We start from the raw sequence: 27788 nt of genomic DNA, 5'->3' as shown, positions 1-27788 counted from the left end.
TTGCACCGTTTAAAACTGTTCGGGGAAAGCAGAACTTAGCAATTGCTATTGGAATCCATAAAGAAATAACGCATAACCACGCATTTTTTTTTTTAGAGAAAATTAAGAAACAATTACTCTAAAAAGCAGTAAAATACAAAGCAATGTATGGCGTTTTTCTTTCCAAATTGCAGCTTCATTATCTCTAAAAAATGCATGGTTATCCCCAATTTTCTTTTTGGATACCAAAAGCACTTCCTACGTTCTGCTTTCCCCGAATAGTTTTAAACCGCGCAAAAATATCCCTGTATTAGTAAGCACAACCCACAGGAAACCCGAGTATCTCGAGATGCGCAGAAAGTATGCGCAGTAACAATTATAGTAGGCACCATCCTTAAGTCCGGATTGACCGGGCGCTGGTATGAGTGTTGCGTATTGTGTGCACTGGAAAGAATATGATGCCGTGAAAGCCCAGTGTTCTAAGCCCTAGGATTATGCAATTTCGTAAAGGGGTTTTAGCGGGGAATAAAAAAAAAATGGTTGGAAACAAGTTGATAACAAAACATACTTTATTTCACTTAGAGGACCAAATTCGAAAATCTAACTTTATCTCTAACCGGAACGTAACAAAACAAGATGAGACTTTGATCTTTGCTCTACTTCACAAAGTTAATAAAGGCTTTTCTCTTCATTTTCGTCTTGTTTATCCTCGTCAATGTCATGTACCTTTAAGCGTAACCGGGATTTTACGGTATTTTTGCATATCGCTTTTTTTATTATTTTCTTATTGCAGAGAGTTTTCAAAAGCAAAGACCTGCATTAAAGAACTTTTTGAAGAAGAGTGCCCAGCAAAGAAGAATTCACGCTCGCTTTATTTGAATGTTTTATTTGACGGCTATAACCCGTTCTGCGAAAATAATCACTACCAGCCTCCAACTACGGTGACCACGCTATCCGTGAGAAAAATTGGATCAACAGGAAGCAGTTTGCCAAGTGAATCAAGCAAAGCTACTGTCGGTACAGATTTTATTGCTATGAGAAGTACGTGTTGTGACAAACTCTCCCAAGGCGCAATGTTTAAACTTTTAATTGCTTTGCTGTGCTTACGGTTAATTTAAATTAAAAGCCTTGAAGAATAATCTGAACAATGGAGACGTTTGAAATAAAGGACACTTTTGTGGACAATATTTCGACTGGTAGAGGTACAGTCAACTCTTGTCTTGCAGACACCTCGCAATTACGGACACCCCGATAATACGAACAGCAACTAAATCCCCGGGAAAAAATTAATTACAGACGTTTGACTGAAACAAATTTCCGCTATAACGGACCCTCGCTATTAAGGACACTAATTGGAGGTCCTAGAGGTGTCCGCAATAAAGGGAGTTGACTGTAGCTCTTCCAGTTTCAGTTCGATTGAAGTTTCAACAGCTCAAATTTAGAGTACTTCTTTTACAATCCTTTTTATCTTTGTAAAGCGCAATTGATCATGTCCATGTAATTTGCGCTATATAAATTTTAACTATTATTAATTATGGTTATTATTATGTCTTATGCACATGTGTCACTTTTAGTTCAACTGTTGTTATCTGCGTGACTTTAAGGCACGGAATTAGTCACGCAAATCCCTTGCCGTATCACTTGACGCTTTCGTTTAGAGTCGCAAGAAAGCTTATTTGACAAGCAGTAGGATTATCTTTTGAATTCTCGGTTGGAATCTCACTCGACCTTGAAGACTGGAAGGAAAACTGGGCCTTTCTTATGGTCTATTTGGTAAGGTTACTTGCGTGACATTTAAGTCACGCAATCAGTGATGCAATCACTTGCCATATCACCGTTTTCGTTTAGAGTCGAAAGAATGCTAACTGGAGAAGCTGGAGAGGCAGGAGGAATATCTCTTGAATATTCGGTTGGAACCCCACTCGACCTTGAAATACTCAAACGGAAACTGGAGGGTCTTTTCCAAAGTCTTCTTGGCAATGCTAGTACTTCCGATCTGAAGTCTTTGAAAAAGGTGATAAAAATAAAAGGGTTGCATACACAGTTAGTGTATGTGAACAGCCAGCAGATGATCTTAATGGTGTTTAACTGAAAGTGCCTCTGTCCACCTCCAAAATCGATCCACAACCACACTATTTGATTAGGAAGCATGAAAATGGCGAAAATCACAACGATAGCGATGAACATTTTTGTCACGCGTACGTTGGACTCCAGTTCGCAACCGTGCCTCATGTTGTAAGCTACTCGTGAACTCAGACGACGAATCCGCGTTCCTCTGCTAGATCCCGAAGAGTCGTTGGTCGCCTCGACGGTAAATTGAGAACTCATAGAGATTTTCCGAAAAACCACCGAAGCATTCCGAGAGTTAGCGGAAATTGTACGAGAACTCGCGGAAACCTTCCGAGAGTGTTGGGATTCTACGATCCGCATTTGAGTCGCGTTGCTCGTGACCTTGTAAAGTTTAATCAAGGCGAGAGCGTACATGCTTGACATAAACAAAAGAGGTAGTGCATACTGCGCCATGAATAACACCAATGTGTAAGCTTGTCTGTATCCCAGCTTAGGCCATTTTTCCAGGCACTCGTGGTCCTGGAGTTTTAAGAAATTGACGTAAGGTACCATTATAGACAAAGAGGTCAGGTGTATGCTGATTATGATGAATTTGATTTGTGGTTTCGTGAGTCTTGGCGTGAACGGATGCATGAGTAGACGGAATCTGCAAAAAGAAACAATTGTGTAAAATGAAAAGTTTGCAAAAACGCATCAATTAAAAAAGACTTAATATAATGCACAAATGTCTGGACATTTAATAGAGTGGTTTTGAATTGAGTGTTGCTTTTCTACGCCTGTTTTGGCGGACAACATTCGCCCCACTTTGTCAACCAGTGACCATTAGTGACTTGCACCACTCGTTTTCCCGCGCTTTGCTTCGATTCTGATTGGCTCATTGCACTGTTTGTGTCTGTTGTGATTGGCCAGAGTGGTAACTTTGGATTTGGTTTTGCGACACTCAATTGAAAACTGTTCTACCACAGGAAAGTAGAGTTTAGTAGATCTCAGCTGGTTTCAGTTACACGATCGCGCTTTAGAGTTTCTAGCCATATTTCTTGATGCAAAATGAAATGTAAGTTAATTTGCGCCACTATGCGACTGGTAGAAGAGGAGAGGGTATTGCACCCAAAATCCCAGCTGTTTGACGTTTTCTTGCGCTTGCCGCCCGGGAAACTATCCCGGCACCCCGAGGGACGTGGTCTCCGCAGGGCAAAAGCCGAATTGTTTCCTTATACCTCTCAAATTCAGGAGAAATCCTACATGTATCTGAGAAGAGCTTTTTCATAAATTAAGTTAAGTTTAATTGTTTCAATTAATTAAGAAATTAAATTGGCACATTTAAAGTAGTTATTTAACACAAGGTCAAATAACTTAAGATAACATCTCAAGATTTGGAAGGCAGTGCGTAACTCAAATCCAGAGAAATCTCAACTGCGTGAAAACTGTTTCCATTAACTCAAAAAGATAACATTCACTTTGGGTAATGAGCTTTACGAAATAGGATCAAACCCTCTTAACCCGATGACCTAGCTGATCCGATTGAGGCGTTAAGAGACGTGTTCTTGATTGTGTTTGTTGCCTTGTTTGCTTGCTTGCGTTTTTGTGTTTTGTTTGTTTGTTGTAGTTGTTGTTTTTTCAGCTAAGCTCACCCCTCATACAATCTTTCACTCTGTGTAATGAGGTCACAATTCTTCTCGGGATGCTAGAGGGTTTTTCTTCTTCCGGGAGCGCGGCAGTAAAAAGAAAAATCCCCGGCACCCAGGGGGAGTATCACAATTCAGGATTTAATTCAATCAAAGACGTAAAGTCACAATTTGCAGGATAATAAACAGGGGCGAGAATATGAGGTAAATAAAGCTTTTTTCACGTGTATACTACATGTGCATTTTTTTATTGGAAGTCTGGTCACATCCAATTTTTACTCTCATTAAGATCAGTTCTCTGGAAAATCTTGTTAACTTACTTAACTTACTAAATGCTTCTATTAATTTGTAGATCGATGTTAAATGAGACGGTCCCGCAGTTGTACATTTCGTTTGAAATTTTAAAACTGTTTAGAAATCTCATTAGTTGAATGACAAATACAAACGAAAAACAAAAAACCAGTCCGCCATCAACCCTAATTATCAAACCCTGGTCAACGTATTGTTCTTGCGTGGTGCCAGAAAGTCTAGTTGTGCACGGCATGTGTGCTCAATTCTTATCCTTCGCATATCAGTTGCGTTTCTATATCACATCTTGTTTCTTGAAAATTCGCTCAGAATGCCCCCTTAACCAGGCCGTACATAGCGGGTGGCAAGGGGGCAGCTGCCCCCGCCAGGAAAACTGATCTTTTTTTCTGACATTGTGCTTGAGTTTGCTGAGCTATTGCTTGCAGCTATATTGGTTCGAACTCACAGGAAAATCGACTAATTGACTGGAAAAAAAAACCTCTCTTCAATGTGAATTCAGTGTGATTTGTTTTCTTTAAAGGTCTTAGAGGCAACTTTCAATGTATGGGTGAAAACAAAAACGTCCAACTAGAAACCCTGTCTGTATACGGGAAACCACTGTGAGGGGTGTGCGGGGTTTGCCCCCCTCCCCCGACATAAAATCCTAAGTACGGCCCCGCTTAACATATGGGTCATATGACTTTCGTGGCGTGCACACTTTTAGACCAAGGAGGTTAGGCGACAACGACGGCGACGGCAACGACAACGCCGCGAAACAATAGGTTTTACATTGTGGTACATTTTTTGCCGTCCTCCGCAAAACAACAACGTGGAATGACCACATTTAAGGTTTTGTGGAGACGGAACGTGAACGCACGACGGTGAATTTTTCATTTTCCTTCTCAACTTTTACGCCACTTCTACAAATTCGGTTCCTGGAAAGTTAGCTATTTTTGTAAAAGTTGAGCGAGTTGAAATAATCGCGAAGTAGCAGAAGTGAAATTCAGGTGACGTTTTCATTGCCTTTGCTGTCGTCGTTGCCAACAGTATTTCCTGCGCACTGCTCTAACGTTAGAGGACGCAAGAGCGAGCTGCATTAGACGTTTGTCCAGCTTCAGGTTGTATCAAGTGTAATTTTTAGGCGTAAAATAATAATAATAATAATAATAATAATAATAATAATAATAATAATAATAATAATAATAATAATAATAATAATAATAATAATAATAATAATAATAAGTTTAGCTGACTAACATGTTTTTACGTGCTAAAAATCCCACAAAAGAAAACTGGATTGTCTAATCCACAAGATGCTACTAATTTAACAAAGAAGCCTGACTGACTCTGACATACATTCGGACTCATGCGATCAATTCGCGCCTAAGTTTTCAGGTAATATTCTGCGCGGTCAATTCTTGACACCTTGAATGCTTTAATATATTACAGTGGAAAACAGATTTTTCGAACTTCCCAAGAAAACTGAATTTGAAACAAAGACCGGAAATATTTATACTTAGTGAAACAGTCATACTTTCACTTAGGATCACTGTAAGAACTTAGCTGTTATATATCAAAGAACAAAGTAGGTTTACGTGTAAAAGCAAGATAAACTGAATTTGGTTCGAAATATCGCCATTTCCAAACTTCGGGGCTAAAATGTAAGAGCAAATCCAAGGGAACAAGTTTTGGTGCCCGATTTTCGACAAATCGACGGTTCGAATACTTGAGAGTTCCACTATATTTCTTCCAGCAAAATTACTTCACCACCTCTCATTTTTTTTTAACGGGCCTTGAAAATGAAATCATGACGACTCCAAAACGTCGGTTTACTCGCTTATTTTCATTATTAATTGTGTTTCCGTGAATGAATGGAAAATCTCTCAAATGCGCGTGATTGTAATAATACACTTGAAAGTAAAAATTTAATTAATCTTAACAAATTGCCTTTAAAGACTTCCGGATTAGTTTCGAGAATAACTGTCTGTCCGTCGACCGATCACGCGATTATACTAGTACATTTGCACTGGCACAGAAACGAGCTCAAGATTTGTCCAAAGTGAGGAAGTGATGTCTTCAACCATTTATCTGTAAAATTGTTTAGCATTTACGCAACTCCCCAAATCAGTGGAATTTCAGAGATCCAACCTCAATTCGCATCACAATCTTCATGAATGTTTAGCTACCGAAAAGGATACCGGTATACTCTGTACCGATACTGGTATTGAGAATAATGTATTATTCTAGAAAGTGACACAGGCATACTCGGCAAAAAGAAATCCGAGTGCCCCTATCAGGAGCACGCAGAGATCTTCGTAAAGACGCCAATTTCGGTAAACAGTGGAAGTTTGCAAGCTGCATTCGTTGTGATGCGAATTGAGGTTGGATCTCTGAAATTCCACTGATGTGGGGGGTTGCGAAAATGTTAAACAATTTTACAGATAAATGCTTGAAAACATCAAAATCCTCACTTTGGACAAATCTTGAGCTCGATTCTGTTCTAGTGCAAATGTACTAGTATAATCGCGACTCGGATTTCTTTTTTCCGAGTATGCCTGTGTCACTTTCCACTGAATCGTACATCATTCTCATTCATTCACCAGACTGGAAATAGACCATCACATTTATTTCAAATACTAGTATTTAATTTTCGCGCACTCAAAGTAACTGTTACATATTCAACCCAGTCTTGACAAATTTAGTAAAATCTAACGCGCACGAAACCACTTCCTCCACCTTTCAGATTTCCAATTTGCTTGAACTCGCCGAGGAAGAAAGCAAATATCTAAAAGTGCTAAATGAGCTATTCAACGCCGCTTAAAGCTATCATTTCTATGATTCTTGTAAACAAGTCATCAGTTCGGATACCACTGCTACAATACTAGAAACTGATATAATTCATCGGTCGTCGAGGGTCATCAGCTCAAAAAATTTAAGGTGTATCAGGTGTGCATGGATTGAAAGAGTCTGGTGCGGATTTGAACTCTTGCGTAGGTAAACTAAACTTGAAAAACAAATTTTTAGTTAACTTTCGTTTAGATACTGAACGAAAAACAAAAACAAACAGCATCACTTATTAAAAAGTGACTATCTACTAGATTTCTTATTATAACACTTTTTTGCCGGAATTCATCCGCAAGGGTTTGAACTACCTTGTTGAACTACCTTGTACATGACAGCAAAGTATTGATCAGTATCACTGATCCATTTATTGCGAACTAACACTCACAGACATAAAGGTTAGTGGAAACCACTTATAGCCGACAACCTAATTGTCGGTGCAAAGTTCAGGGGAATCATCTGAGAAATGAATACATGATACTGGCGGTTTTGTGGAGAACTGATAGCTGGGGAAGATTGGCCCTATTCACTGATTGAAGGGAACATCCGGCAAAAGTTTGCTTGCTGCACTTAGCTTATACGAGAAAACAGAGATTCCTGTAAAAACGAACTACACGTTCGTTTTTCAGTCACAAACACGATCTGAGGTCCGATTTTACTAGCTCTTAAGGGACACGTTTTTTCAACCATAAATTCCTCATTGGAGTATGTTTCAGTATACCGGATGTTCAGTTTGTCTACTGTTTTATTGCCTGAGGCAAATGTTGAAATATGTATCACTGTTTTATTAATTGATAGTTGACTCTGTTTAAAACTGCTTGTTTTTTGACAGTTTGTGGGTGAGGCCAGTCGTGGAAGCTAAATTCCAGTAGATACTTTATTGCCGATCTGAAACGGCAGTAGTTTTATAAAGGCTTACTAGATGTAGTGAGTCATTTTAATGGAATTAAAGGTGACTGTAAAACTTATACTACTTATCTACGCCGCTTGCTTTTGTGCCTTTTTTTCTTCTTGGTGTTTTGCATGAATGCAATGTCACTCTGTTCAACGTTCATGGTAAATTTACAAAACGAAATTTTGACCTTTTTCTTATTCAAACCAATCTGGGACATGTACAGGGATTCAGTTAATTAAGATATATCCCGAATTCGCCCGAATTCTATCATTTAGTTACGTAAGAGCCAAATGCTCCTACACACCTAATATGCGTGGGTGTTTACGTGTGTTTATCTCTCACCGCCCCAACCAAACCTTAGAAACCGTACAACGGTGACCATTCACTGAGAACCATTGAGAACTTCTTTGTAATAAGTGTTTTATGTTCTTCATTACACTAGGAGTAGCTACACTCTCTTAAAAGGAATTTCCATCACGATAAAAAATGCAATCATTAGGGGCTCAACTAACCGACTCACCTGTCCAAGGAGATGGCTGCCAAAGTTAGCGCTGAAGCCGTTGCAGTTAGCGTAGACACAGGCCACAGAACGCGACACATAAACGCACCGTACGGCCAAACGTATCCTCGTTCCTCAAGAACCAGATCGAATGGTATGCTAAGGAGAGGGGTTAGTAGATCACAGGCGCTTAGATTTAGCAACAGCGTGTTTGAGGACACTTGCCGGAGACGACGATTGCAAGAGATCAAGTAGAATACCAAGCCATTACCAACCGAGCTGAACGTTAAGATAACAAAATAAAGAATCAGCTTTATGGTTTTGAATTCCGTCGACTCGCTGGATAAAGTGTCCGAGGATGGGTTTGAATCGATGAGAGATGTTCCACGAGTTGATGAAGATGAATTAGTTTCAAGAGAAAGTCCCTCCTGGGTTAAGCTTGTGTTGAAGTCCATTTTTGAGCTTGCCGGTTACCCACTTACTGCAGCTCTAGGCAGGGTCACGTACCAAAGAGGACACAAGTGTGAAAATTTGTGAAATGTTTCGTAGGTCTGGTTCAATGGCATTTACATGTTAATGCTTCATATTGATTTGACTGATAAGCCGAAGAAAGAATGATTTCTTCTTTTGATTGCCCGAGGTCAGAAATCACAGTCACATATGCAAACAATTAAATGATAGTCGGCTATGTACTGAAGCAAACATGTTCTTATCCAAGCTTTATATCCAGGGTAGGGTGGGTGGGGAAATTAGCTTGGCTTCCAGCATGTAAGTTAGTTCCCCTCCGTGGATGCAAACTAATTTCAGTCGTGCCTACAAAGCAAACTTTTAGCCCGACGTTTAGAAGTTCCTTTTAAGGGGGCAATACACCAATCCTAAGATTTTTCTCACCTTAAACCCTTAATACTTATTATCTTGTTAAGTTCTCTTCCGGCACAATTCAAAGTACCATCGTTGGCTTGTCAGTTAAAGGAATACGGTTTCAAAAATTAAGCATCACACAGAGTTTTCGGGTTATTTTTAGAGCGTTTGCAAAAAAGAAGAAAGGGGTGTAAAGATTAAGTATTTTTTAGAGAAATCGAGAAAACTGATTTTTATATTGAAAATGAAATTTGCATTTTGGACTGATGAAGGACAGCGCCTCGGTTAATGCCAGAAGTATTTTTGCACAGTACAATGATTATGACTTTGCGGGTAAAGCAGATCACATCTTAGCAAGAGCTATTGAAATCCGTAAAGAAAATTAAGGGTAACCCCGCATACTTCTCAGATAATATAATTAGACGCTTTCAAGTATGTAACCATACAATGCGTGGCAACTCGCTCGGGTTCTGATAAAAGGGTAATAGAATTAAGAATCTTTCAGTTCCTTGTTACCAAACTGTTCTTTATTGCTATCTCTTTCTTATGTCTGAATTACCACCTCTTCAACAAGCTCTTGACAAGCTTACTATTTTGTTTGTTTTTTGTTTTTTTTGTTTTTTTTCGTTCTGCAGACTATCTCAACAACAATTTAATACCTCTCCAAGCCGGAAACGGCGAAGTAATTAATTAAGCATTGTTATTTTGTCAGGACAATCTAAATGCCATATCGTTTAGACTGCCTTTAATTAAAATTTAGTGAAAAAAATGCTGTTGACCTTCGGCTAAAAAGAATATTCAATACACATAAGTGATTTTCAAGGGCAAAAGGTTGTGAAAATAAAATGTTGTTAAACAGATATCAAGTGAATTCCGACATGATTCGATTTCAAGGTTAATTTAGCTCACTCATTTATCTGATATAGAAAATATTAATTCAGGTCCATATAACTAGTTAAGCTATAATCTTGAACAGATCAAATGAAAAATTAAGACCACTCCTTTCCCCCCCCCCCCCCCCCCCATTTCACTGATGGAAAAATGGCGCATTTTGCTTTGCGCGCGAATTCATCATTGATTTTCTTTTTTGCGGGGGGGAGGGATTAATTTCTCATTTTAATCTGTCCAAGATTGTAGTTTTAACGCTTTTCATTTATTCGACTGTCACAATTTTGAATTTCATCCTCAGACGGTAAGTACTCAGTAGAATCAACTACTCTACTAGCAGTCATTTAATTTTACTCTGATCGGGCAAAATTAACCGGGTCACGTGGTACGTGCAAAATCGGGCGCCGAACTGTTGTATATAATCCAATCACAGTGTAATAAAATCTAGACTACTAGTTAGGTTACGTGCATTCATTTGCTTGCAAACATGTCGTGGCCATCGCTTCCTTACTGTCTTTTCTACAGTGATTTAATAAAGCGCCTATGTTTTTCAGAAATTTACTCGGAGGGTTATAAGAAAAATAAACCACTTTGCGGTTTATTGGTAAATTTGGTTATATGTCGAGTGATGATGCCCTCTTCAAAATTTCACAGTTTCCTCCAAAACTTCGCTTCTCGGTCATATGTTCATTTCCCTGACAAGCTTTCAGCCTTGGGCATTATCTTCCAAAAGATCAAAACCATTCGCCTGAAGGGATACAGTTTATTAATTTATTTACTAAATATCAATTTTATTATTTTTAACTTGCGCAAATTTTAGATATTTCCCCTAACTAGTAAACCGTCTTTATGGTGTTGGCTCTAAATTTTAAATCTGCGGATACGAATTTGCGCTGAGTGTTATCATTTAAGGGGGTACTGCAACAGAGATTTTGCGGTATGTTGGCCAGAACAGGTCAAATATTCATACAAGGAACCCCTTTTTTAACGTGAAATTGCTCTTAGAAAGGGAAATATGAAATGATTTCTCCGGGGAAGAATAAACTAGAATCAGTTTTTAGCAATTTCTCGCAAATTCACAGCCGGAGGAACTTGAAAAAATTGGCCAAGTCATCCGCAGACAAACATGTTTTTTCTAGTTTCTGCATGTGCCCTGGTAGGGTTATTTTTAACAAAATTGAACCATTATTTTAATGTCCCCATTGATACAATTATAACAGAATGAGGAGAGCCATATTGAACGCCCAGTTGAAATGTGCAATGGATTGGAAGATTGACATTCCAAAGGCGGAATGTCAATTTACAATGAATTGACATATTTTCTGTAAGTTTCTGTTGAAAAAAAAAATATTGAACTGAGAACAACAACTGCAGCATAGAATATGTATGTTATTTAAGAACATTTATGTCATTTTTAAAAAACGGGTACTGCCACCTATTTTCAGTGTGGATAGCCCCGAGGGTATCAGTAGGGTACAAGGTTATTTTTTGTGTTTCTTATTGCCGTCTCTCTCAGCACTTTAAATAGTTAATTTAACAAATAATTCACTAGTCTCAGCAAGTTTGTCAACATGGTATTATCATCTTTCACCCGCAGCGAATTCCGCAGTATTCTTATCTGATTATACAGCCGTTTTTCTTTAGGTCGAATGCCAAGATAGCACAAACAACAAATTCGACAAATTTTCTACGTTTTTGTTTTAGCAAATTATGTAAAGTTCTTGATCCACTGACTTCAAGCTAAATTCTATTTAAAAGGCGATTCTTTCTCAGAAATACCCCAGGACACATCCCATAGTCTCAAAAAGTAAACGCTATATAGTCCATATACTCTTGTCCCTTGTGCAGCTGTCAGTTTCTGTCTTCTCGTCACGCAATGCTTCCCAGAGGAGCGTTGCGTGACGACACAAAGAACGGCTCCGCGGTTTTATGCTGCATCTTTCTGGGCCCAAGTTATAATGATATTACATGTCATATAATTACCCTGATAACGGAAATAGTTTATGCCGACAATTTAGCCATATCAATGACTACAGCACGAAAACATTTATTGTCTCCCACATGCATTCAGTACTGATTGGTAAAAACAACCTTCCTCCTCACAGGGAGGGTATCCCTCACGGGGGAGAAGACAATTATTAAACTAGTTTGTTATATAATGCTGCCGTTCAATTCGAACCTTCAACATTCCTCCGGCCCAGGCATACGTGCATACTCGGAAATTTGGCCATTTTCAATGCCCAGGGAGTAGGGCATTCATTAACGTCGCGAAATTTAAAATCCTGAAACACGCTTATTATCAAATATAAAAATAAAATAAAATAAAATAAAACAAGAATAATAAAAAAACCCCGCAAGATCGCAGGTTACTCCGCGGCCCGTGACACGGACCGTGACATGTCTGTGGGGATTGCGTTATCTCAAGAACATGATCAGCGCATGTTTCTTGAAGTTTTTCCGCATTCTCGAAAGCTTCGCAGCAAAATGGCGAGCCTTGTTGTTTTGGCTTTGGCAGCTGTGGTTTTGCTTTTATTTCTTCGTATCCTAAATCTGACAGATTCTTCCCGTGTTCCAAAGATTTTCACATCCAAGAGTCCATTAACAAACGCAGTCTTAAAGTCATGTCCCATACTTTTCGAAAAGTAAGTTGACGTAATTACGACTTTAATTTAGCTACAGGACGCAATTTTAATTACGTTTACAGAATTTTATCATGTAATGTTCTTTGTCTCCTTTCGATGTTTAAAAATTTGTTTTAGTTTCCTGGAGAAATCTCAATACAGCATTTTCGGGACTTCGTAGATGGCATAGCCTTTTGCTGTCCAGACTATTTTCGATTGTAATTTGACAAATATATGCTTTTAAAACCGGGTCAAGATGTTTGAGGCATTTAAAAATTAATGTGAGCTTAGTTAAGCAGCTAATATTCTTTGCCAGAACTAAAAACGTACCTCGTTTTCAAGGATAGGGCTTACAGAAAAACAGAGTAGTTTCGTACTACAGCCCCGCTGCGCAGTACCTAACACCACTAAAAAATTTTTAAATATTTTTAAATGCGTTTACGAAAAGAATCATTATTATATATTCTTCTGTTTTGGAATCAAATTAAAATAATTAACAGGGGTTTCTTGTTGCATTGTGGGGACTTTTAAAAATATCTTTATCTTTGTCCCCAGTGAGATAATTTCTAAACAAATTTAAAGGTAGCTCAATTGGGTTTTTCATCTTCATTTACGGAAAAATTAACACAATTTTTTGATATCTCTCTGGCATAATTATTCAAGGACTTTTTGATGGCATCTGCTCCAGGTGGCTAATAAAAATACTAGAATTTTAAAATGTGCAGAGAGTAGTGGTGACTTTTAACTCAGGGCTCTTCTTACAATATAATTATTTAATCAAAAGCGCAGTCCATAAAATTAAAGGAAATGATCATGCAGTGTTCAGTCAAAAAGTCTCAAGTGATGTTTAAACAAATTCTCCCAGATAGTGCCATAAAAACTAAGTAGGGAATAGTTAGGAGAAGATGAATGATAATGTTGAAGCTTAAAGGGATTTACATTTAGATTATGGGAATTTCACATTGAACTTCAGCAGGTGTCACAAAGTCGCCAGACACTAATAGAAAAAAAATAATGGATGTTTATGCTGCTACATACAGCACTAGTGACACAAGTGATGCATAAGAGAATTAACTCTACAGTGTATGCTGAAGTGCTAAAATGAACCCATAAATTTCCCACTGTTCATTGTCCCTAGTGAGGAAATGGGAAATAACACAAGGCAAAGAAAAAAGTGTAACCTTTAAGTGGGAAATTGGAACCCACAACTGGATTTGATCAACCATTGCTCTACCAACTAAGCTATGAAGCCAGATGGAGCAAGTCGTGGGTAGTATGGTGGTACAGTACACTGTAATTGCAGCAATGTGCAGTGACCATATAAGGGAGGGCGACCTCAGGTAAAAAAAAAAAAAAAATGAGAAGAAGGCTTCTTGACCCAACAAAATGAATAGTAAACGTAGGAAGATTTGGAGAGAACTACTCCAATTGACCCCTTAAAATTCTTCATTGGCACTTGAAGCTTTGAAAGTTATCTGGAACAGTAGTGTAAATGTGAAGAGTACAAATAAATGCTGGGCCTTTAGCACTAATGACAGAAATCATGGATCAGAGAATTAACTCTGCATGCATTAATTGCATGTTAAAGTGCTAAAATGAATAAAAGCCTGATAGAAAACATTTTCTCAGGTAGCAGGTCAGCCTTGTAGTAAAAATACTGTTTACTGATTCACAGATATTATCCACCATTGATTTGGGGTAAAAGTGGTCATTTTCAGACTCTTGTAGCAGCCTGCTTTGGTCGCAGATCATGCCCAATATTGAAGGGAACTTTACACAGCACTCAACTGGCTGATGGTACCGTAGTCACCTATGAAATTTTTGAACCTGCCAAGAGTTCCTTGTCAGTTGAAAATCAGGTATGGAACATTTGATTATGCTTGCTTCCAGCTAGCCTTAATTCTCCTCTCTAGCAGTCTTGTACCCACCGCCAGCGGTTAGTTGCCTGGAGTCAGTCTCTGAGGTGGTGGAATTTTTTACATGGGATTTTTGCATTAAAACAGTACAAGTGAAAGATATCGAGCTGTCACAGGGCAGCCAATCAACCCAGAATATCTCTAATGGTGACTGCCTGCTGGGTACAACATTTTTCATCTCTGCAGTTGCTTGTAGGACTCTAGCAGCTGGCTCTTCAGAATTGGAGGGGCTTCTGCTTGAAACTGTGCAAAGTGGAAATTTTTTCCTTAAAATTCAAATCGCTGCAAATAAGTTATGGTTTGAGAATCATGTAAGAATCATTATTCAGTATTGATTTTTTTTATCAGGGATGGGGTGCTAGTCCATCACAGGATACCCAGCATAAAGTGACTTAGAGTTCTGTACTACCACTACCCCCTCGATGGGATACCAGATCATCTCTTAAATTAAAAGCTTACCTTTTGAAAAATAAAACTCTCTAGCATTTTGTTACTAGGTTTCCCCAGTCTGGTTGGGCGACCTGCACCATTTGCAATGTCTTAAATGTGCATGTGGTTGGTCAAGAGAACAAAAGAATGAACAACAGAACCATGCTCCCAACCCTAAAAACAGTGTCTGCAGGTTATCAGGTTCCAGTGAAAATAGAGCTTTTGAAAGCCGGGTGCAGGTCTGGTGAACTTGCCAGTACCAATTTTTTTTTTTTGAATAATGTAAAATATTGCTTTGTTTATAATGGGGTGTATTTAGCTAATAATCGAAATTCAGCAGAGCAGATTTAAAAATCCCAAATGGCAGGAGGCAGACCAGTTGGCTATTTACAAGTTCAGCTGAGGAGTTGAACTCGTGGCTACTGAGAAACAACTCCGACCAGTAAGTGGCTAGAGCAGGAGTTGAACCTGAAACCTCCAGTTAACAAGTCTTGCGCCCTTAAGCAGTCGGCCACTCCACCTCCCCTTAAAATGTGGTACAAATTTACTGTATGCATTGATAGAGGAGGGCAATGTGTGGTCTTAGGAATTATAACATGACAATTAATGAAGAGACCAAGCTACAGCCTTGAAACAACCAGCTGATCAGAATAATATCCAATGCACCATATGCAATCAAAATAATTATTAGTCTAACATCTGTCATCTCACACAAATTTAACCCAAGACACGGTTCATTAGCATTGCAGAATTTACTTTTGCCACAATTTAATTTGGAGTGGTGCTAACAACTGAATATCCAGGTTTATAAGATCTAGAGTCAAGGATCCATCTCTGCTGTTGTTAATGAGAAAGTTTCTCTTTTTTCAAAGTATGAAGATTTTATTTTGTTATTCATGCCAATTCCATATTGCTTTAAGCTAACTTTGAGGAAATTCTTTATTCAGGAGCTGCTCACGATTGTCATTGTTCCTGGCATTGCCAACTGCACAGAGACAAAGTATGTCCGTACATTTTCTGATTATGCCATGCATCAAGGTTTTAGAGTTGCTGTTCTTAATCACCTGGGCGCAAAGAAAAAGGAAGGCTTGTCTACACCTAGGATATTTATATATGGTAAGTTAAACTGAATTACATTTGATCTCATTGAATTATTTCACATTACAGAGGAAAAATACATGTAGACGTATTGGTCAATATAAATGCCTATTTCATTTTACTCTTTCAATGACTTACACGTACTTGACTTATTTCTGAGACCCCATTGGGAGAAATGGACCGGGAATTCTTCTTTGCCATGCTACACAGTCACATGTAACCACTTCTGCTTCACTCCAAGATTTAAAACCCAAGGATGTCCTTTCTTTCTCTGCAGTTCTTTGCCAGGTCTCTCTTGGTCTGCCTCGACTTCTCTTTCCCTCTGGAGCCCAGGTTAATGCTCTCTTGGGGTATTGGTTGGCATCCATTCTGAGAATGTGGCCAATGAACCTCCAGCGCCGCCGGTAGATTTGCTCACAGATGACGCTGATGTTAGCCCACTTATGGATCTCCTCAGTGGTTACTATCAGTGGCCAATAGATCTTTATTAGCCTTCCAGCTTGGTCGCGTCGTTCTTAGTCATTACGCCACGTTTCACACTCATGTAGTAGAACATCAATAACATTTGACATAAAGATCTTCAGCTTAGTAGTCAGTTTCAGTTGGCTGCTCTTCCATACATGTATGTTTCCAGGCTTATTGAATGCTGTTCTGGCTTTTCCAAGTTGGCTTTTGATGTCTTCTTCTGAATCTCCTTTCTGAACCTCTCTCAATAATCTAATACAATTGTGTTGCATGAAGTATGTGATTCCTGGTGGCTTGGCCAGACAAAGTTTCTTTAGGATACATGTAGGTAGTGCCAGTCCATGTTTACTACCAGGCGCGTAGCTAAGGTTTCGGTAGGGGTGTTCGTTGAGCCCCAAATCTTGCTGAGCCCCAGAGGTGCTCTTACTAGGGAATCCGCCGGCGGGCATGCTCCCCCGGAAATTTTTGAAAATCTAGGTTCCCAGAAACCTCATTTCCTGCATTTTGAGACCCATTTTAGGGAAAGCACAACTTTGTTTTACAGCAAGCAGCTTTTTAAGCTATATACGTCATTTCGACAGCATAATTGTTTCAACTTACTGTAAATAAGAAAGTTCAATGTACATTCCGCGCCCTGTCAAGTTCTGATAGCTATTCAATCTGCTGATAGTCATACACCAAGCTGGTAAACTGCATCGTTCTCGGGTGTAGGCCTTCGAACAAATTGACTATCTCGTCAAGATTGACAGGCATATCATATTTGATATGCATTAGAGCCAGGGCGGACAGCCTACTCTCTCCCATGGTACACCTCATGTAGTTGTTCAACCTCCTCTTTGCGCTCATGGAACGTTCATATTCACAAGTGAATGTTCTCAGGCGAACTTGTACGTAATTGCGCATGAAACGCACTAAGGTTTGAACTATTAAGTTTGAAGTGAATCTCCTTCCAGAACAATGCCGCATTCAGAGAACAAAATGTATCACAAAGCATGCTTTTCTATGGCTTTTTCGGGCGGATGCGGTTTTACTGCAAAAATGAAACGTCATTAAAATTAATCTCGAAGGGTTCTTGACAATTTTTATTTTTACTAAGGATAAGACATAAAGCTAAAGAACGGGTTTATATCTATTTTCTTTGGTTGATGTATTTCGACCACAGGAACTTTATTTAAAAGCCGGTTTTCTTCCGCCATTATTGATCTTCAAAGAAGGTCCGTTCGAACCCCTCGAACCCCCCCTCCTACGCACCTGACTACCCATATGTCTATTTGTAAGGGAACTGGTCATAACAAGTTTGTTGGGTTATCGAAGACACCACCTATCTAGTGGCATTGCAGACAAAATTTTATTGGCTTTAAAATTTGAGTTGACACAGAAATATTCAGCTAGCAAGAGTCAGCATTGCTAGATACACAAGAAAAGTGAGGTTTGAATCTCACTGTCATTTTTAACTCGTGAATGCGCGCATGCGCAATGAACGAGTTATAGCGATAGCTGACTCTCGACTTGGTCGATCAGTCGATCAGTCGATCAGTCGATCAGTCGATCAGTCGGTTTTGTCGTTAACTTTCGGGCGTGCGCAGTGATTGAGTTTTAAATTCAATTAGTGGAAAAAAACACGCGAACATTTGTTGTTCATGGCGCATCAGGAAATTCTTATTCAATATGTAGAGAATAATTTGACGATCATTTAGTGCAAGAATGGCGATTTTTCGTTCAATCTGAGCAAAGTTTCAAGTTTTTTCAGTTTTTCAGAAAGTCCAGGGTCGTAAACTCAATTAGTGAAAAAAAAAAAAAACGTGAAAATTTGTTTCACGACGCGTCAGAATTCTCTCATTCATTATGTAGAGAATAATTTGACAATCATTTTAGTGTAAGTATGGGGATTTTTCGTTGAATCTGAGCAAAGTTATAGGATTTTTTCGTTTTTTTCTACGAAGTGCGGTTTCTTTCAAGAATTAAAAATAATTTAATTTAAAAATAATTTAATTAAAAAATAATTTAATTTGTCAGTTTTCACGCGAAAGCGGAACGTGCCATGTCACGCATCATTGACGTCGTAAACAAAATTATGCAAATTTCTGGTGAAATGAACACTTTTAAGATCTTGTCAGCTTTCATAGAGGTTTCAAAGGGAAAAAATGTTTCATTTTCGAAATTTACAACTGGTAATTTATGGGAAAGCAAAAGGACGCGGTCGATAAATAATTCTTATTTAGCAAGAGCTTGTCATAGTTCATTATTTTTACTTGATGATTGCGTGGACTGAACTCCAAAGGAAAAATTTCATGCATTTATGTCGGGCATGAATCGTAATGCGATACTTTGTTGAACATATTTCCCTTTGTGAGATCGGCTTGCCCTACAGTAATTTTGTAATTTTAATTCCCAAAAAAACTTCACTTGCCCATCGGGCAAGTGATGGTTAGAATCCACTAGCCCGATCGCGAAATCCAGTAGCCGCGGACTATCACACGAATTTGCATGACGTAGCTGCACATGGCGTGCTCCTATAAACTTTGAATAAAAAAAACACGTGATATTTTTTAATCGGCGCATCAGAATAATCGGCTTATTCAATCTGTACAGAATAATTTGACAATCATTTTAATAGTACAAGAATGGTCATTTTTCGTTACATAATCGGGCAAAGATATAATTTCTTTTAGCTTTTGAGGAAGTTTCCGTAGCCGTCTAAATTGCAATTACTATGTGTCATCTGCATTCACGAGTTGGCTCACAGGAGCCTTTGATTTACTGCTGGATTAAAAGGGGTGGCTATGCAAAAAAGACACCATCTTTTGAGGTTGAGGAAGGTGGGAGTGGGGTGTGCGCAGGCAGAGGCCACCATCTATTTCATGGTTTGGTGGGTCCTGTTCGAGTATAGTAGTTTTGACCACTTCCTTAAGTGAAACTTGGATTTTACTCAGTGTTGTAATAGACCAATTTAGATAATTATATTAAAATCCTAGCTTGGCTGCAAGGCTTAGGGGAATAAAACAACAGAAATCACATTGAGGTTCAAAGATGAATAATTAATTTCTATTGTTTTATTCCCCTGTGGTTGCGTCCGATTGACCGTATTCCAGAGTAAGAATAAGTGGAATACTGTACAGTACCTGCTGGATTTCCCTTTTTCAGTAAATTTGAGAAGACATTTCTGCAACATTTCGCTGACATGGCGACTTTGTACTCCAGTAACTACAAAACCTTCCATAAGGGATTTCTTGTCATCATTGTATGTATTCCTATTCCAGAATAGGGTCAATCGAACGCACCCTAAGCCTCATGGCAAAGCTAGAATTTAAATATATCGAAATTGGTCTATGCCCATGTGTTAAGTCTGGTAACCTAAATAAATGCAATCTTAAGGTCCTGAATGTACAGTAAGTTGTTAAATTTCCCTCTGCAGGTGGAACAGAAGAGCTTGCAGCTGTAGTGAACCATCTTACCTCTGTTCTAAACCACAAGCGTCTTATTGGCCTTGGGTTTTCAATGGGAGCAAACATTCTGATGAAATACCTCGGTGAAGAGCCATCCAGACAAGAATTGTTTGAGTGTGGGATTTCTGTTTGCCAGGGTTATGACATTTTAAGGTAACAGATTGCCAGCATCGATAAATTTTCTAGTCTTGTACATGACCATTTGAAAATAATTTATAAATGGTATTTATAATAACCTGCTGTAAGAGCTCACCTGGCTTCATCTCAACCTCGATGTCATAACCAATAAGGAACTCAATCTTAGCCACCACATCACTTTGACGTGCAAGAGAGGTACATTGTCACTATGATCAATTGCTCTCCTGAGGTACCTGTCTAGAGACCACCTGAAAATGCTGATTAATGCATGTGTTGTGTCACGTTTGAATTACATGTACTGTAATCTATACTGTGCCTTACCAAGGCGTGTGACTGGCCCGGTTGGTTAAAAGCCGATTAACGCTAATCCCCGATTAAAAACTAACCGAGGTTTTCATCTCGCTTATTGAAAAGTTTTCAAAAGCTAACTTCAAGCTAATAGTAAAGAAAAGTCTTAAGTCAAAACTAAAGGATAAAAATCTTTTAGAAGAATCTTATTGATTAGCCATTAAACTTGAATCAAAGTTTATGTTAACCCAGGATTAGCTTAATCGGGCTTTAACAACTGGGTCCAGAATTCGACAGCACGCCTGTTGTTGGGGATAAGCACGATCTGATCATATGACTCCTGTCTTGAGAGATCTTCAGTGGCTTCCGGTTAAAGCACGCATTATTTCTAAAGTACCGCTCTTAAATTATAAAATTCGTTATCAACAAGCTCTCTCTCTTATTCTCTGACTACATACACGTATTAACCAACCCGTATGCTGCGCTAATCCCGTCTTTCTCTGCTTCAATCGTGGTTCAAGGAAAATGACTCTGCACAGTAAGTGCATTTTAAAGTGAACCCATGGACTTCTCACTGAGTGTTAGGCCTAGTAACGAAATGGAAGATCGCACGAGGCGGGGAAAAATCTTTAACCTAAGCGGGAATCTAACCCACGACCTTCGGATTTGATCGTCCGTTGCTGTACCGACTGAGTTACAAGCCCAGATGGGATCAAATCGTGGGTGATTATGGTCGTAATTGCAGCAATGTGAATGTGAAGGGTACAAATGAATGTTATGCCTCTAGCAGCCTCTAGCATTAAGGACACAAATTATTGATAAGAGAATCAACTCTGCACTGTATGTTTAAGTGCTATAGAGTGAACGCATGAAATTCTTACAAGGCACTGTTCAGCCCAAGTAATGAAATGGGAGACACACACAAGGAAAGGAAAAAAAATCTCGGCCACCTCGTTAACGTTTTTTTTTTTTTTACCTGCACAGGGCAAAAACGCTTCTTCATCAGTGGGACGGCCTTCGGCGCTTTTACAACTGGGGCATCACACAGACTATGAAGGGCGTCATTGATCGCCATGTGCGGGTGTTATTTCAAGGCCCAAACTTTACCTCGCCCTGGCACAAATCATCCATTCATCACGTGCGTTCGTCTTCCTCACTTGTAGAACTTGATGAAGTTTATACCAAGTAAGTCGAGATATGACAATGTCTCAGTCAGTTCCAGGTGCGATCACCCCACCCCACCCCACTCCCCCTCAGGCAACTCCCGCGCATTTTACTTACGTTGAGCGCCACATAGCGGGGCACTTCAGCCCTCCCCCTCCCCCCATAGGCTGAAGTGAATATGCTTTCTAGGAGAACTTCCCCAACTAGTAACCTTAAGCAATCTCAGGGTCAGTTATTAAAAGAGAGTTCAGACGGTGTTTAACAAAACCACGTTCTAAGTCATTTTCAATTTTGCCAACAATCGTATTTAAATATTGTCTACTGCCGACGGTAACAAGAAGGCTTGCATCCCAGACTAGTAAACTATTTATCTACTTAAAATAAACCACTTATAAACAGAGTTGGAGGCCCACTGATTGTCTTAAGCTGTGGCCTAGGCCTAAGTTAGACTCTGTTGAAATAACTGGCTCCAATTATCTTTTTCCTCATTATTACAATTTTTAGAAAAATGGCAGGATTTCATCATTTGGATGAATTTTATGCAGTCAACAGTTCTTGTAATTACATTAACCAGGTAAGTGATCAATTCAGGTCCGCTGAAGAAGATGCATTTTTCAGTCCCTGCGAGACAATAGTCCACTTCCGAGTTGCTGTGAACCTCTTTATGAAAACAAGGATCATATCAAAGCAACTTAGGAATTGTAGATCCGGATGTTTGCTGTTAACGAAATCGAGTTGTCTAACGTAGGGCAGAATTCACTTCGCCATGAAATTTAGAAAATGTACACTTTTTTCCTTTTGTAAGAACGTCCAACTTTTTCGGACGAGGCTGAACAAAAACTGAATGTTTTTTTGTTGGTTTGTTTGTTTGTTTTGAACCTGAAATGTTCTTTTTTAGTATTTTTGGTATATTTTAAGTTACGTGGTATAGAATTTTTCAAAACCGATATGAGCGTGACCAGGAAATTTCTTTGACATACACCTGTACGTGCATGCCGTTACTACGTGTTCTTACAATCTGGGTCAATTTCTGCCTCATCTTCTTATTAAAGGGTTCTGAAACCCAAGGAGCATCAGTGGACAAAGGACGTGTTCCACAACTGTTCCAGCACCCTGTTAAATTGAGAACTTTACTTTGTTTTGTTGATGTTTATTTAGGTTAGAATTCCCGTTCTTCTCTTAAATACCTTGGACGACCCACTTGTCCCCGAAGAGTTGTATGGCCAAATTCCAGCACCTAATACCTATTCTAGCACCCTGTTCAATCGAGAACTTTACTTTTTTGTTTTGTTCATGTTTATGTAGGTTAAAATCCCCGTTCTTCTCTTAAATGCCTTGGACGACCCGCTTGTCCCTGAAGAGTTGTTTGAGACTCCACATAACCATGTCAGTAAGTATCGACTCTACTTCAATGTTTGCAAGCTACACACTCACGGGTTACCGGTTCGCCCACAGCATCCTCGCCCAGCTGCACACTTAAGGGTTACCGGTCAATTCGCCCACAACATCCTCGCCCAGCTACACACTTATGGGTTTCCGGTTAATTCGCCCACAACATCCTTGCCCAGCTACACACTTAAGGGTTACCGGGTAATTCGCCCACAACATCCTTGCCCAGCGACACACTTAAGGGTTACCGGGTAATTCGCCCACAACATCTTCACCCAGCTACACACTTAAGGGTTCCGGGTAATTCGCCCACAACATCCTTGCCCAGCTACTCACTCTAGTGTTACCAGTTAATTCGCTCAGCTACACAGTTAAGGGTTGCCGGTTAATTCACCCACAACATCCTCGCCCAGCTACACAGTTAAAGGTTACCGGTTAATTTGCCCACGACAGCCTCGCCCAAATCACAGTAACCGGAAAATTAACCACGTGATAAAGAGACAACATAACATAAAACTTTCATTCAATTTATTACCCTGCGAGCAGAGGCCCCTTCGATCTTCCTAGATAAGTCAGGAAGAGGAAGGGACCTCTGCGAGCCGCCTCGACTTTCTTTGACTTATCAAGGAAGATCGAAGGGCCTCTGCTCGCAGGGTATCAATTTATCAGAATCTTGCCAAAAAAAAAAAAAAAAAAAAAATCTGAGCCCATATTTGTTCAGAGGGTGCTTTGAACAGCAAGGCCCAGGTTAGTATTTTGGCCTCACTCAAACCCGTGATGTCCCGCTACGCAGTTCTATCAACTCACCTACATAGTCTCTCGTTTAGGGCTAGTCACACAGCCACCTATACAAACGTGGAGGCAGAAATTCAAGAGGTTGTGTACAATGATACATTAACTGAATTCTCTGATCCTTTCCAATTGTCCGTGGTTAAATACTTTCCAATTTGAATTTATTTGTCAGAATGCAACGAATCAGCAATATTTGTCGTTACTCATCACGGCGGCCATCTTGGATTTTTCGAAGGCGGACTTCTCACCGTTGCCCCTCTGACTTGGCTGGACAAAGCTTTAATGCAGTACGTTATAGCAGTTACAAAAGCAAATCATGGTAAGGATGATTCATCCTTATGAAACTGTCCTTTACATGTAAATCTCATTAACTACCAGCATCTAAGTTCTCCATTTTTATAATTTTTTTAATAATGACAATGCTCACTCCTCACTGGTCTCAAACTGGTGAAGAAAGCTAGCAATGAGTTCGCTCCTTTCCAATCTCAAATTCGTCAAAATACCCAGATATCGAGGAATAACTTCACTCCATAAGTTCTGGTCTCAAATTCGTGAAAATAGCCAAAACTCAAGCAGGTTAAGGCCTGGGTTTAGGGCGAGATAACTTTAACAAATTGAATGACACTGAACTGAAATTTGGCAGGTGAAAATGTCTTATCATCCTTAACATTTCTAAGTACTACATAAAATATGAGCGGGAGATCTGTAATGGCGTTTACGTTGTAAAGCCCATACAGATCGGACACGAATATTTTATCGTACTTGTGAAATGAAACAGTAAATTAAACGTATTGTGTTTTGCATTTTAATCAGTAGAAATCTGTATCAAAAGTCAATGTTTCTACTGTTTAATAATTCATTGATTTGCATTGGGGTTTACAGAGGTGTACACCTGACTTAATTCTACCTATTGATTGGTCAGAACTTTGATGAATAATTAATGAACAATACTTGCAATACTCACAATGGAGTAAGGTTATTGACAGAAAATGTAAAATAGAAAAAAACAAATAATAATACTAATACAGTCGAGGGAAGAATAATTTAAAGAGGAGCACATTTTGCCATTCGCAAATGTAATAATATTTTTTTCTGAAATTCCAAAATGTTCACGTGGAGTTCACAAGAGTGAAGAAAGTGATCAGTGTTATAAAGATGAAATGTCTTGATGCTGAAAGAAATTCTCCGAACTAGAACCCTAAGAAATATATAGAGCTAAAGTAGGAGAATATCGATGTTGATCGGCACTCTGTTCGGCTCGCAGGTCATTCGTCTCTCAAAGTAAAGCTTATTACTCATTTGTCCTTTGGAGCTGTTTTCAATTGAGTGTCGAAAGTAATTGCTTTGGCTTTACTTTACCACACTCTGTGATTGGTTAGCAAAACTCGTGCCTCTTTCTCAACTTATGAGAAACAATGCTACCCTTTCGCACGCGTTTTCCCGCGCAACAACCGTAATTCTGTTTTAATCTGCCGAAGCCTCATGGTATATATTAACAAAACTCACATCGAGGTTGACAGCATGATTTCGAGGCTTCATGACTAATTAATATCATTACTGTAAACAACAACTGGGCCGGGTTGTTCGAAAGCCGAATTAACGCTAATCCACGATTAGAAGTTAATCGAGGTTTTCATTTCGCTGGTTAAAAATGGTTTTAAAGGTTAATTTCGAGCTAAAGGTAAGGGAAAGTCGAAGTGAAAACTGAGGGCCAAAAATCTTTTGAAAGAATTTTTATTGATTAGCATTTTAACTCTAGTCAAAGTTTGCGTTAATCCAGGATTAGCTTAATCAGGCTTTGAACAACTGGGCCCTGGGCCCAGTTGCTCGAAGCATGGTTAGCGCTAACCCGGGTTAAATATCATGACAACCTATAGGTTTTAATACCTCTTAACCAATGGTTAGCGCTAACCATGCTTCGAGCAACTCAGCCCTGATCTACATAGAATTTGAATCATACTGGACGCGAATAACAGGCCATGCATAAGCTGGGCCTCACCAAAATATATCGTTGTAAAAGTGGGCGATAACAATTTGAATTGCAATGTAGTTTTGAAATATTGTGAGCCTTAACTTCTTTATTCTACATAAAATTTGTACATTCTAAATCAATAGATATTTTAAATCATCAGCCAGTATTTTCAATATACTTTCATATGCTAATTGAACTAATTCAATATTAATAGATTTTCAAAGTAACTATTTTTGTAACTATTTACAGTATCTTTGGCAAATTAAAGGTAAAAATAAATAATATGAAATTTAGATAAGAATGCCATCGCTTTCAGACAATCTTGCCTACACGAATTTATTAGATCTCAGTTTAAATTTATAACCTGATAAAAAAGAGAATTCAATGAACTGATATTTACGTCTGAAGAAATTTGACCCTTTGAATTAGAGTAATGTAGTTTGCTACAGTTTACGCAAAGAGTTGTGAATCCCCGGCCAAGGCGAACACGAATTCACGAGGCATAGAGTTCACATGTAGCAACGAGAGAAATCGCGTGTTGTACATACTGCAGGAATTTGGAGCAAGGCGAAAATCATGGCGTCTGCACACGAGAAAGTGTTCGGGGACATTTCCCAAGGGTATCCTTTATACGCTTTGCATCACGAATTTTGGGGGAAAATTGCTACCCGTGACATGTTGCACGAAGTTCAACTTGAACTTCATGGGACATGCCGCGGGAGAAAACTTTGCAGATATACCATGCTACTTGACACAAGAACACGTGAGAGAGTTTCAGATCAAGGCTTTTATGGGAGAGAAGGGGTTTGAAATCTTGCCTCGGAAACCCTTGTTCTCGCTTGGCCCAGAGGAAGATTTGTGATTTGCCAATGCATCGCTCACGGGATGTGTTAACTTTTTTTAATATCTTCCTTGTATTTGTAATGTTTTCTTGTGTATTGCACCAGCTTAAATTGTGAATTGTAAGTATCGACACTGAATTTTTCTTTATTCATCATCTTTACAACATTGTTACTGTACATTTATTTAATTATTTTCCTTTTATTTGAACTTGCGGTTTATTTAACATAGCAACGAATAGTGAAAATGTAAAATTGGCTATTGCATACATGGAAGGGATTAATTTACAATGTAAGGGTAGTTCTTCTAGCTATACGTGATTACATTAAAAAGTATTTTTGCAATAATCTTCGCAGTCGTTTTAATGTTAGTGATAGGCTCTGTTCGATATGTCAACTTGACAAATTTTTGAAAAAAATTCTGGCCTGATTACGAGGTGTACATCAACACGAAAAACCATGTGTTGGCAAATTCCCGATTTATTGACGTCTAAAAACCCAACAATAGGAAATATTCGCCCTGGCGCTTTCTTGAGCAAATATTGGTCCACATAGCCGGCGTGGTTAGTATGATAGGGAAGAGGACAGGGAAACAATAAAAGTCAGAGAATGTACGTCTGAAAATCGGTGGGCTGGAAACAGTGGCGGCCTCCCTCTCCCTTCTTCCCAGTGAACCATTTTTTTCCCCATTTTCTCGCTCCCATACCCCATCTTCAATTACGTTCGCTACCCAGGTTATTTTCAAAGCCATCAGTGAATTAGGAGATAAGCTGTTGCAAAAACTGGTTTCTGAGGCCAAGTTAGTTGTCCTCGGGCAACAGATAACCCACATTGATAGATGTTAAACCGTTTTTTGTGTTATCCACATGTTTACTTCATTGAACAAACTAAAACATTTAGTGGCAGTTGCGAGAGGTTCGTTTTCTAAAAAAGTGAAACGATTGCACCGTTACTAGACGGATAAACTGGAAGGAAACTCATGCCCGGCCACAGCCTTGTTTCCAGTGCTTTTCCGTTGTAAATTGGGAGCGAAAGCCCTGGGAACGAGGTTGCATCGTCACACATTAACACGTGAGCATATATCTTGAGAAAAGTGCACATTATCACAACCTTAACAAAACCTTTTTTGTTTTCTTAATCTTAAGTCGGTTTTTTTAAGAAAAATTTCGAGTTTCGCCTGGTGTAAGAGCCCTTCTGCTTTCAGTCGTTTCAGTCAGCAGAAAGCCCAATATTTATTCCAGCTTTGGTAGAGGTGAAATTACCGCTGTGGATTTCCGATGCAATC

At 39.0% G+C, this 27788-nt stretch overlaps 3 protein-coding genes across 5 annotated transcripts in view; 2 read left to right on the top strand and 1 right to left on the bottom strand.

Annotated features, from left to right (window-relative positions):
• LOC146457403 (uncharacterized) overlaps nucleotides 1-1649 on the top strand; it is a 28568-nt gene extending 26919 nt beyond the window's left edge. For both annotated transcript variants that reach the window (XM_085091985.1, XM_085091984.1), the window contains exon 4: nucleotides 773-1649. In XM_085091985.1, coding sequence (XP_084948111.1) covers nucleotides 773-1097 — 325 coding nt within the window. In that variant the 3' untranslated portion in view covers nucleotides 1098-1649. The remainder of the gene's footprint in view (nucleotides 1-772) is intronic.
• Nucleotides 1051-8963, bottom strand: LOC146457402 (galanin receptor 2a-like). 2 transcript variants are annotated; one of them, XM_085091978.1, is made up of 3 exons: nucleotides 8219-8963; nucleotides 1763-2695; nucleotides 1051-1568 (listed from the first exon to the last, which is right to left on the bottom strand). In XM_085091978.1, exons 1-2 carry the CDS (start codon nucleotides 8650-8652, stop codon nucleotides 1774-1776), a joined length of 1356 nt encoding a protein of 451 aa, XP_084948104.1. In that variant the 5' UTR covers nucleotides 8653-8963; the 3' UTR covers nucleotides 1051-1568; nucleotides 1763-1773. The 2 variants fall into 2 exon arrangements, with proteins under 2 accessions (XP_084948104.1, XP_084948103.1); XM_085091977.1 differs by having other exon boundaries at nucleotides 1051-2695.
• Nucleotides 8964-12411: 3448 nt separating this feature from the next.
• Nucleotides 12412-26851, top strand: LOC146457401 (monoacylglycerol lipase ABHD2-like). Its single transcript, XM_085091982.1, has 8 exons — nucleotides 12412-12588; nucleotides 14243-14426; nucleotides 15860-16028; nucleotides 19891-20074; nucleotides 21332-21532; nucleotides 22016-22085; nucleotides 22817-22901; nucleotides 23865-26851. Exons 1-8 carry the CDS (start codon nucleotides 12431-12433, stop codon nucleotides 24032-24034), a joined length of 1221 nt encoding a protein of 406 aa, XP_084948108.1. The 5' UTR covers nucleotides 12412-12430; the 3' UTR covers nucleotides 24035-26851.
• The last annotated feature ends 937 nt before the right edge of the window (nucleotides 26852-27788 follow it).

This window comes from Pavona decussata, unplaced genomic scaffold (assembly GCF_977016875.1).
Source record: "Pavona decussata unplaced genomic scaffold, jaPavDecu1.1 SCAFFOLD_244, whole genome shotgun sequence".
Taxonomy (NCBI): Eukaryota; Metazoa; Cnidaria; class Anthozoa; order Scleractinia; family Agariciidae; genus Pavona; species Pavona decussata.
The sequence above is the reverse complement of the archived record's forward strand: the minus strand, read 5'-3'. Positions and strand labels throughout refer to the sequence as shown.

Bases quoted from the DNA above. Each gene is read 5' to 3' on its own strand.
- LOC146457402 (XM_085091977.1), bottom strand. From the start codon at position 8,652: ATGGACTTCAACACAAGCTTAACCCAGGAGGGACTTTCTCTTGAAACT. The intron at 2,696-8,218 runs GTGAGTCGGTTA...TTCTTTTTGCAG, and splicing joins GCAGCCATCTCCTTGGACAG to ATTCCGTCTACTCATGCATC.
- LOC146457401 (XM_085091982.1), top strand. From the start codon at position 12,431: ATGGCGAGCCTTGTTGTTTTGGCTTTGGCAGCTGTGGTTTTGCTTTTA. The intron at 20,075-21,331 runs GTAACAGATTGC...TTACCTGCACAG, and splicing joins CAGGGTTATGACATTTTAAG to GGCAAAAACGCTTCTTCATC. The intron at 21,533-22,015 runs GTAAGTCGAGAT...TACAATTTTTAG, and splicing joins CTTGATGAAGTTTATACCAA to AAAAATGGCAGGATTTCATC.